The 12,166-nt window shown below is 43.4% G+C and overlaps 1 protein-coding gene across 1 annotated transcript in view; it reads left to right on the top strand.

The window, feature by feature from the left end:
* Window positions 1–12,166, top strand: part of LOC145415320 (zwei Ig domain protein zig-8-like) — a 59,926-nt gene that overhangs the window by 25,314 nt on the left and 22,446 nt on the right. The window contains exon 2 of the mRNA XM_080284597.1: window positions 5,138–5,415. Coding sequence (XP_080140723.1) covers window positions 5,138–5,415 — 278 coding nt within the window. The remainder of the gene's footprint in view (window positions 1–5,137; window positions 5,416–12,166) is intronic.

A 12,166-nucleotide genomic window follows, 5' to 3' on the forward strand; every position in this document is an offset into this window, starting at 1 on the left:
ACCTACATTCCTTCCTTCCTTTCGTTCATCCATCCATTCATTCTTCCTTCCTTCCCTCCATTCCATCCCTCCCTCCTTCCTTTCCTTCCGTCATGCCTTCCTTTCTTCCTGCATACATTCCATCCTTCCATCTTTCTTTCCTGCGTTCCTTTCATCCATCCATTCATCCATCCTTCCTTCCCTTCATTCCCTCCCTCCTTTCCTTCCCCCCTTCATGTATTCCTTTCTTCCTACCTACAATCCTTCCTTCTGTCTTTATTTTATCCCTTCCATCCATCCATCCATCCCTCCTTCCTTCCTTCCTTCCGCCTTCCTTCCTTCCTTCCTTCCTTCCGCCTTCCTTCCCCCCTCTCTCCTTTCTTTCCTTCCTTCCTTCTCTCCCTCCTTCCTTCCCACCACTTTTCACACTCCATGCCCTTCTTCCCATCTCGTCAACCATCTCTTTCTTCTTTTATGTCTTCATGTCTCCTTAAAACCTGGATCCTATGACTCTCTCTCAGCTGAAGAAAACCGTCTGGCCTCACCTGGAACAGCATACTAGAGTTGTCCCTACCGTGAGAGGGTTAATGGCACCTGTATAAACACCTGAGGCTCCTATAACCCACTCTTTGGTGAAATAGAGCACTAGATTTTTCCAGACCGTGAGGCACCGTTACTGACTATCCTTGTCTTATTGGTCTATGTAACGCTGGTGACATGGGTTCGTCTTCTCGTCGGGTAAGGAAGCTCCCTAGCATCTCTCTCTTAGCGATTTATTTTTGGATATGGCTGGTTAATATCCTTTTGTACTTTTTTATTTTTTTGCCAAGTGTGGTGATCTTTGAAGGATTTGTATAACACAGAATAGATTAATACGGCGTAATAAGCAAAATGAATCGCTCAGGAAAAGGCATTACAAAGCTTCCTTAAGTGACGACAATATGGGTCATGGTGGCAGAGTTAGGTAAATGTAAACTGTGTATTAATTTACCGCTGAAGAGCGATGTGTGAGCGAGTGACAAGCGAGCGAGCATCAAGTTATCACAATTCCCTCTGATATAAAATTATGCTCAGGATCTGCGATATTTAATGACTAGGGCTGATGCCAAAGAACACAGTGTTAAGACCCATTGTTTGTTTTTAATCTGATTTTCGTAATGGTGGCGTTCACCGATTAAAGCCGAGCACTCCCTTGGAAACCTCGCGATTCTAAGGGGTTCCTGCGTCTTTATGGGTCACTTTTTAGTTGATAACAAAATATATTGAATAAATGTATCACAAGCATAGAGAATTTCAACTCTACTTCACATAGTAAAGTTATTAGGTTCTGCTTAGCGTGAAGGTCAAGTTGGGTCGGGTCGCTCACTTACAAACTTCATCATCATCATCATCAGCCGTTGAGGTCCACTGCAGGACCGGCCTATCCCTACCGAAGCAGGGACGATACAGCCAATGTATCTCTACAAAGTGGCTGAGGCTGTCTGGTAGAGACTGTATGTAGGGTGAGAAGTGCTTGTGAGTGTAATTGTTGTGTTGGAGTGTGTTACGAACCTAGGGGAGTTCATAACACAATTCATAGATACTAAAATTTGCAGTCATCATATTATCGAGAGGAAAACCAAGAGACATAATTTACCGAATTATTATTTACATTATATACAAGTAGAATAAATGAAAAATAGGAACAAATTTATAAATAACACCACGAACCACATAAACAACCAAATAAGTATAGTACTTACAGTATTCACCAGAAAAAGTACAGTAATATCTTAATGTCTGGAAGAGGCTTTAACAGAATCTGCAAGTAAGCACAAGTGAAAACATACGAGTATAAACACTCTTTAAGAATATTTAGACTTTCCTAAGTAAGTGAAAATATTATGTTATCCTTAAAGCCAATTCCAATATTAACGAGAGAGAGAGATACTCAACTTCAGACAGGCACGTCAAGACTAACCGTTCAGTCACCATTCTGATATCTTTACACCTCTCTTCCGCCAATATCCTGAATTTCGAAACCCTGAACAGTGTTAGGAGAGTCAGTGTTAGGAAACTAACCCAAACAATTCGAATCACTAAACATAGCATTTTACCGATTCATTTCTGACTAAATGAGTGCCACCCTGTTTCACTCATCGAGTAACAAATATTTGTAACAGAGAGGCTTTGGATGTGTGTGCAGCCTGTGAACCAAGTGTAATCGGCCCGCCTTAAGCCGACTGGGTGCAAGCATACTAGTATGCGACACTGGTTCAACCACAGCACCCCTTGTGTCCGCCAAAGTGGTCAGTGGCGTGGTTAACGCTTCCCAAAGTTTTTACAACTCTGGCGGGGAGGCGAACCCCCGCCCACCAGCGTACGAGACGCACACTCTACCACTGTACCACAGAGGCTTAACTGAGAGTAAACATCGCTCGCACGTACCCACGGATCGAAACCAAGAGGAGGATGGAGTGACGTAGGGCAGTGTCCATCCCTAAAGGACCTGGATGGTGTACCTTTGCCTCGGGTCTTCCTGTGTTCCGAATGGGCTTATGAGAAACGGTTGGCTGTTGCTTATTATCATGATTTTGTTAATAATGCAAATCTGTCTGTCTGTCTGTCTGTCTGTGTCTGTCTGTCTCTGTCTCTGTCTGTCTGTCTGTCTCTTTCTCTCTCTCTCTCTCTCTCTCTCCGTTTACTTTCCTCCGTCCTCTCTCTGGATCTCACTTTTCTTGCATTTTTCTCTTCTCGGTCCTCCACTAATTCTCCATTCCCTTGCTCTCTCTCTCTCTCTCTCTCTCTCTCTCTCTCCATGGGGTCATTCTATCTCCCCTCCCATGTTTTTTATCCTCTTCCTATTGCCTCCACTTTCCTTCAATATTTGTGTTGCTTGGCACTTTTTCCACTCCTTTCTCTCATTTCCATCTTCCTCCTCGCTTCCTATCTCCATTCCTTGCTTCCTCCTTCCTTCCTTCATTGTTTTCTACTTCATACTTTCCCTCCTTCCTTCTTTCCTTCCTTCCTTCCTTCGTTACCCCCGTCCTTCCCTAGCTTTCTTCTAAATCTCCTTCGTTCATTCTTTCCACACTGTTTCCTGATTTTCCTTCCCTAATACCTTACTTCCTTCTCGCTTTCCTTTCCTTTTACCTCCTTCCCTCCCTTCCTTCCTCCTTCCCAACCCTTATACATTCCTTCCTTCCTTCCTTTCTTCTCTCCTTCATACTATCTTCCTTCAATCTTTTATACCATTCATCCTTCCTTTTTACCATCCTTTTTTCCTTCCTTCCTTCCCTTATACGTCCCTTCCTTCTTCCCTAATACTTCCATCCTTCCTTCTTTTTTTTCCTTCCCTAATACCTTCTTTCCTTCCCATTTACTATCTTTATTCCTTCCTTCTTTCTTTCACTTATACCTTCATTTCTTCCTACTCTTCTTCCTTCCTTCATTTTTTCTTCCTTCATTCTTTCCTTCCTTCCTTGCTTCTTTCCTTCCTTCCTTCCTTCCTTCCTTGCTTCTTTCTTTCCTTCCTTCCTTCTTTCCTTCCTTCATTCTTTCTTTCCCTCCTTCCTTCTTTCCTTCCTTCATTCTTTCTTTCCCTCCTTCCTTCTTTCCTTCCTTCCTTCACCTTTACTCTCTCCATTCCTTCCACTTTCATTCTTTCAGGGGGGTCAGGTCATGCATGTGCCAGCAGGTAAAGCCCCCAAATAGAGCTTCAGTTTTCGTGCCGGTCAGACTCCTAGACAAAGTTTGTTTCCCCCTTGTCCCTGATCACCCTACAGTACAATTAGGGACCTGGACAGAACATCGATTATTCCACATCTAATTTTAGGGGATGATTGGAACTTTGGAAATAAACAAATAAACAAGAAGTAACTAAAGTAATCAATAAACAAGGGCTTGCTTTAATGGCCGTTATGCTCGTCGGTTAAAGAAGCTCCCTAACACCTTTTCCTAAGCAATTTATTTTGTTTATCACACCTTACTGTCCTCTTCTGTGTTAAATAAATCTTTCCAATATCGCCATACTCTGCATACATAGCGTACTAAAGCATAGTAACTGCCCATATCCAAGAATAAATCGATAAGAAGATGTGTTAGGAGGCTTTCTAAACCGAGGAGAATACGAACTCAAGTAAGAGTAAAAACAGAACAGTCTCTCTCTCTCTCTCTCTCTCTCTCTCTCTCTCTCTTCGTTTACTTTCCTCCTTCCCGTTTCTGGATCTCACTTTTCTTGCATTTTTCTTTGCCCTCGGTTCTCCACTAATTCTCTCTCTCTCTCTCTCTCTCTCTCTCTCTCTCTCTCTCTCTCCCAAATCCTCTCATGGCACCCCTCCTAACACATGCCAACACACCCACTGAGCAATTTCTGAGTAATATACATCCAGTACGTTCCCCCATATTAGGAATTGATGGACTGGTGTATGTATAATGAAGTCCCGTGCAATTAGCCCTGAGTCTGGTCCAGCCTGTGTTGGTGTTATATCCACGCCATTGGGTATATCACATTAACTGGCCCGAATTGGTGGCGTATCTGGACATAAAGTTGGTAATTGCTTTGTTGATTATGAGGGAAATTGATGCAAGCTGCCTGTGTTTTTACGTGTGGTGTATGTGTATAGGTGTTAATACTCGTCACAGGTGGAATTTTTTTACTACTACAAGCAAAAGTTCATAGACACTCCTTTGCACACACACACACACACACACACACACACACACACACACACACACACACACACACACACACACACACACACACACACACACCTCATTCCTCCCCGACCATCGCAGCCTATCTTTCCCTCTTTTACTTTTATATATATATTGTACAGTTCATATTTATTAGCTATCCAACCCCCATATACCATAGAATCTAATTGTCTCTTGCTAAGGGTTGTGATATTCCTAAGTTCCTTCTTTTACCCTCGTGCAAGGAAATGAATCTTCACATCACTCCACAGACTCTAATTGCTTTTTGCTTCTCGGTGTGATATCTCTAATGCCCTCTTTGTAGATCTCTAACACACTTTCTTCCAAACCTCTAGAGAACAATATCAATCCTTACACACACACACACACACACACACACACACACACACACACACACACACACACACTCCTTTTAACCAATTACCATAAGATCCGTAACTCCCTCTCTTTCACCCTCGTACAGGTGCTTTGGTTGTGTGTGCCAACGGGGGACCTGACGAAGTGGAAGCTGCCTATCCACTATCCGGCCCTACCCAGCACACCCCCATCACCTACACCAGGCTGACCGGGGCGCTAGTGGATGGGGAGAGGGAGCTGGGAGAAGAAGCTGGGGAGGATGGAGAGCTTTTGGATGAGGAGGAGCCCTACTTCGACGCGTCAATGGTCCCGTCCTACACAGCTTACCTGGGGAAGACGGCCACGCTCACCTGCATCGTCCACGCCGCCAGGAGTGACAAGTCGGTGAGGAAGGATGGGGGAGAAGAGGGAAAGGACAGGAGGATACACTGAGAGGCAAAAGTTTCACCTATTCCGCCACTCACTTTCCAATGCTGACTCATAATCTCAGAAAGTTTGGTAGGATTGGTGCCCACCGGTGATGTTCTTTGATATAATGGGTCAAGGAAGAAAGTGACTGATATATGGAGGGTAAAAAAATTATACAGAAGTTCGTGTACTATTTCACTTCCTTTGCTAGTCTTTTTCCCATTACTATACCTCATACCAATTAATCTAGCCAGGCATGTATGGCAACACTGATCCTGCCGGGATTCTGATTGGCTGGAGGTGTTTGTTCGATTTCGTTGTTGCTAAAACTGATACTCTTTTTATTATCAGATGTGATACTGAGTTTGTCGACAATACAATCGTCAAAAGCAATAAGAAATCCGTTATATACTTAACAACAATGAAATTTTCGTAGGAAGATAGAGATATTGAGTCAACAAGGTATTTTAACAATCCAAGTCAAGGTCAGCATTCGAACAATTCCTTTAAATCTCCGATACTCCGTAATATAACAGAAAATTAAGGAAACCTGCTTAATTTAAGCGTTGGTATAACACACATTTAAATTTTAAGATCAGTCCGCACCCTTAAATCGTGCCACAACTCTGAATAATTAGAAATTCTAATGAAAAGACGAGTTCTGCGGGAAGGGAGGTTTGAAAAAATCGCAAAAAATCAAAGTAGGCTAAAGGAAAACTATTTTATTATATATCCTGTTATCACAGTACGGACTGATCTTAAATTTAAATGTTATACCAGCACTTAGATTAGGCAGGTTTCGTTAATTTTGTTATATTACGGAGTGTCAGAGATTTAAAGGAATTGGTCGAATGCCTACCTTGACTTGGACTGTTATAATACTTTGTTGACTCATATCTCTATCTTCCTACTAAAATTTCATTGTTGTTAAGTATATAACGGATTTCTTATTGCTTTTGACGATTGTATTGTCGACAAACTCAGTATCACATCTGATAATAAAGAGAGTATCGATTTAAGCAATAACGAAATCGAACAAACACCTCCAGCCAATCAGAATCTCAGCAAGAACAGTGTTGCCATACATGCCTGGCCAGATTAATTGGTATGAGATATATCTACTTTCCATGAGTTGAGAGAGGCTTGGCATCTTTTTCTGCACATAAATTACTATCTTCAATACAATGTGCCAGAGAGGAAAGTGAGACATAGCAGACATTGAGTCGTATTCTGGTCTGTTAAGGACGGTCCCTAACACCTCTTCCTAGGCGATTTATTTTACCTTTTATTTATCCTATTTTGCGTCATCTAAATACTTCAAATACCACCACACTCAGGATAAATAAACATACAAATTGACAATATCCATTAGTATTAAAAAATAAATCGCCAAGGAAGAGGTGCTAGGGAACTTCCTAAATCGACGAGAATACTGATCCTTATGTTGACAGACTTGCGAGTTGTGTTCTAAGGGAAGGTGGGGGCTTAAAAAAAGCTGATTACCTGCTTTGATAACTCTAGTGTAGACCCTGGGAAATAACTGAAGCTTCCTTTTCGTATCTTTACAGCAAATCAATCCTTGAGAAAGAATAGAAAAATATCGAGGGGAAAGGAACAAATGACAGCGATTAAGAAATGCAAAAGAGCGAGTGTTGAGGAAATTATCGGCTGAGGCAAAGACAGGAGGGAATATGCAACAGTGAAAGAAGACAAGGCGATATATTAACGTGGATAAAAGGAAGCGAGATATCAGGGAAGAGAGAGAGAGGACTGGCTACATGGGTGGAGGGAGAGATGGAAGGAAGATATCAATGGAGATGGAGATAAACGAGCCAGGCGGATAAAGGAGGGAGGCACGAGTAGCATAATAAAAGTTTACTGTTATTTGAAGACCCTCTCTTCTTCCAAGGATATGATCAGCTCAGCCAATATATATATATATATATATATATATATATATATATATATATATATATATATATATATATGCTGTGTTGTACATACATATATCTATCCGTCTATCTATGTATATCTATATGTATCTATCAATCAATCAATCAATATATATATCTATATCTATATCTATCTTTCTATCTATCTATCTGTCTATCTATCTAAAATAGTTAAGATGCATGTGATTTGGAGCCTCTAGGATGTGACTCGTAGCTATAGATTTAAGTATATTTTTAAAATTTAGACATTGGAGCGCCGAATTTTCTTGCACCAACCTTACAACGAATATATAGAGAAAAAAAGTATTACCGTCCTTGTACAATAATGATCATTTTTCATCATTTACGTTTGTTATTTTATGTGACTGTCAAATATCTATTCCCTCTTACATTCATGTCCCCAGCCATATGCCAAATATTTCACGACACATTACGATTGTTTTCATTTCGTTTCGTTTCGTTTCGTTTTTGAAGGTTCCAACGTGCTTAAATGCTTCGGCCTTGGTCTCCTAATGAGGGCTCTCCATGCTGCTCGATCTCTGGCAGCTTCCCTATTCAGTCCTTCTTCCCTGAGGCCACACTCAATGGCTAAGGGATAAGTTACCCTGCTGTTGTAATATTCTTATAGCTTAATGACTTCAACCAGGAACTGCCCGCCACAGACAAATAACCTCCAAGTCACCCTGGCCTGTATTCTTGTCAGTTAAGGAAGCTCCCTAACACCTCTTTCAAAGCGATTTATTTTTTGATAAGGCTAGTTTATATCCTTTTGTACGGTATTTATGAAGAGAATGGCGATATTAGAAGGATTTGAGTAACGCGGAAGAGAACAGTAAGATGTAATAACAACAAGAAGCGGTGCCAAGGCTCAGCAAACCAGTCTCCAGCAGTCATTTTAGTGCTGACGTATTAAAACAAGAGGATATCTAGTCAAAGATGTCACATATCAAATTTTGAGTAAATCGAGTGAAAATTGACGATTTTATGCCCATTTGAAATTTTAGGTCCGACCCACCTGACATTGACCCCCCTACTGCTAACTGGGGGGTGACCCCCCTGATGTAATGAGCCATGTTATAGGATGCAGATTTAAAAGATGCACATTTAGGTTTTGGTTTCATGTCGATATTACGAATTTGAAAAGGAGTTATGGCGCAGAAACGATTTTTTGCTTTTTTTTGGGGGGAGGGGGCCTACAGCCTGGGCCTTGGCCCAATTTGGCCCAAAATTTAATCAGGTGATCAGAAGGTCATAGCCCATCATCCCTGTAATTTTAGTCAAAATCGCATCAGTAGTTTTCGCATAAAGTTGTTAACAGACAGACACAGAGACACAAACAAACAAACAGACAAACCGAGTGAAAACAATGCAATAAGTCGCTTAGGAAACGGTGTTAGGGAGCTTCCGCTGCCGACGAAGATGCGGGTCTTTGATTCCTGTGACAGAATCTCAGCTGAATAAAATCGTCTGGCGATAGCTAAAATGAAATATTATCGCTGCCCCGGCCATGAGAGGGTTAAATGACCCGAAAGAGATGGAGGAAATGCTTCTGGGCACGTCGTAAAAGTGATATTTGGGTGATGACGAGGAAAAGAGGTGAGGGGAACGGCCAGAGAGGTTGTGAGGTTGGCGAGGTGAGGGGTGAGGTGAGGGAGGTGAAGGGTGAGGTGAGGGAGAGGGGTGAGGTGAGGGAGGTGAAGGGTGAGGTGAGGGAGGAGAGGGGTGAGGTGAGGGAGGTGAAGGGTGAGACAAAGGCTGAAACACAGGATCAAGTTGTAATGCGTTAGGGATGAGAGGTGAGGGATGCTTAGTAAGAGGTGACAGGTGACGAATGGGCAGTAAAGGTGGAGGGTGTGTGAGCAGGTGTATGGCAGGGGAGGTGAATGATGGGTAGGGAGGAAGGGGTGATGAATGAGCTTAGTGGTTAGTGGTAAGGGGAGAAAAAACAGGTGTATGGGAAGGGTTGTGAGTGATGAGCAGGGAGGGGAGTGATGAATGAGTTTAGTGATAAGTGATGAGGAATAAAAGCAGGTGGTGGTGGCAACCATCATCGACTTGATGTAGTGTTGCCTACTTCTTCCTTCACCTTTGTCATTCTTTTTTTGTGTCTGTCCCCCTCTCTTCCTATTTCTCCCATCTTTTCTGTTACTTTTTATTACTCCTCTGTCCTTTTCAGGTGGCTTTATATTGAGTGACAAGCCTAATGGTTTCCTGTAAGTCAGGAAACCATTTACAACTCTGGGTGTTAACCAACCCATACGTGCTCCCTTCGTGTCAACAAGTGGGTTGGCGGAGAGTTAGTGCCCCTCCTCGTAAAATTACCTCAAAGACAAGCGGCCACCCCTCACGAGATTATGGCGTCTAGCTATACATAGATAGATGGAGAGATAGATTTGGACGGGTGACTGATGAGAGATGAGTAGTGAAGGATGGTGCAATGAATGATGTTAGTGATAAGTGGTGAGGATAAGAGCAGATGTGTGGAATGGGTGGTGAGTGATGAGTAGGGAAGGGAGGAGTGATGGATGAATGATGAATGTGCTTAATGATGAGTGAAGAGACGTGAACCATACATAAGTGATCAAACGAAACGCCTGTAGATATATTAAACTTTATTTCTCCAACATTGTGATGAACTTTTAACCTCACTCTTGCCACCAGCAGACGATTTTACTCAGCACAGGAGAGATTTTGTGTGCTGGGGAGGTCAGATAGAGTCTTCATTTCCTCTCAGTACGTCTCTCCACGCTGAATAAAATCGTCCGGAGGTAATCAGAATGAAGCCGAATTCCTTTCATTAGACTGAAATAAAACACAGTCGCTCCAGGTCTCTCCGAAGCCTAGAATTTATATGTAATTACGCTTGAAATGCTGAAAATAAATCGCCAACTGATAATTCTGCACAAATAGTTGAAGGTAATTACTTTAGCGGGGCACAGGCCTAAGATTTATTACAGCTCTTTAATTTTAGCTCTACCAGACTAAACGACATTTAAATGAGTCCTGTAATTACGTTGATAGTCCACCCCCCCCTCCTCTGTCTGTCTGTCTGTCTGTCTGTCTGTCTGTCTGTCTCTCTCTCTCTCTCTCTCTCTCTCTTTGTGACCTTATTTCTCATTACACAACCTATTTAGCTTACTTTTACATGTCTGGGCCTGGACACAAACATGGTAGCCCGTTCCCTAATGCCCAACAGTCTTCCTACGTGCCTCACGCCTTCACATATCGCCAGTACGGTGCTAATACCCACCGTCCATACTGAATACATGCTAGGGCTGTCTCATTTGGGACTGGTGTTTGGCATTAGATACGGAATTTTCTTATAACATGGGGCTGGGTCTTGTGGATAGCTGGGAATGCACGTTATAATGATATTCAAATCCATAAACGTTCCTTGCAATGGCCTGAGATCGAACTCGCATTGTTTCAGACAGCGAACCACCTTTTTGAAATCGAATTCGCATTGTTTCAGACAGCGAACCACCTTTTTGAGATCTACCTCGCGTTCTTTGAGACAGCAGACTACTTTTCTGACCAGTTGACCACCTCCCTAACTCACTATATACATTCTTACTAGTCTCGAATCTTTATGCCACTTTATGAACTCATTTAGAGAGGAAGGAACTCTGTGGTGGTGGTGCTGTGGATTTGATGAAAAGGATGTGATGAATATTCGTACTTTTAGATGGTTTGGCAAGGCAGAGAGAATACAGAGTCGGAGATTTACCATGAGAGTGTAAGATGGAGGCAGAGGATGAGACGGAGGGATGAGGCGAATAGGTATGTGAATGACGGTGGTGTCAGCTAGAGGAAGGGCAACCTGATGCTGGAGGACAGGGCGACTTGGAGGTGATATGAATGGCAACATAACTTGGGCCTAAAGACGCGGACGCACCGGTAGCGGGCGGGCGCGGTCAGGTGTTGCCGTAGTTTTTGCAGTACCTTAACCTATGTAAATGGATGAAATGGACACACTGGCGCGGGCGGGAGGTTAGGGAGAGGGAGATAATGAGGGGAGGGCTGAGGGGAAAGGAGAAGAGGGGAAAGGAGGGGAAGTGTGGGTCTGATGGAGGAGTGAGGGAAGCAAGTTGAGTGATGGGGTAGGGTGATGGGAAATGGGAGTCCAGGCAGATCCATGTGACACCTATTATTTAACTGAATATTAGTTCTCAGAGATACTTGACTGACACACTCAGGCTCTACTAGGTCCCTCTCAGCTCTCAGGCTCAAATGGGTCCCACTCAGCTCTCAGGCTCAAATGAGTCCCACTCAGCTCTCAGGCTCAAATGGGTCCCACTCAGCTCTCAGGCTGTAATGGGTCCCTCTCAGCTCTCAGGCTCAAATGGGTCCCACTCAGCTCTCAGGCTCAAATGGGTCCCACTCAGCTCTCAGGCTCAAATGGGTCCCACTCAGCTCTCAGGCTCTAATGGGTCCCACTCAGCTCTCAGGCTCTAATGGGTCCCACTCAGCTCTCAGGCTCTAATGGGTCCCTCTCAGCTCTCAGGCTCTAATGGGTCCCACTCAGCTCTCAGGCTCTAATGGGTCCCTCTCAGCTCTCAGGCTGTAATGGGTCCCACTCAGCTCTCAGGCTGTAATGGGTCCCTCTCAGCTCTCAGGCTCTAATGGGTCCCACTCAGCTCTCAGGCTGTAATGGGTCCCTCTCAGCTCTCAGGCTCTAATGGGTCCCACTCAGCTCTCAGGCTGTAATGGGTCCCACTCAGCTCTCAGGCTGTAATGGGTCCCACTCAGCTCTCAGGCTCTAATGGGTCCCACTC

Source organism: Coenobita brevimanus, chromosome 102 (assembly GCF_032717465.1).
Source record: "Coenobita brevimanus isolate Jiangsu-jjx chromosome 102, ASM3271746v2, whole genome shotgun sequence".
Lineage (NCBI taxonomy): Eukaryota > Metazoa > Arthropoda > Malacostraca > Decapoda > Coenobitidae > Coenobita > Coenobita brevimanus.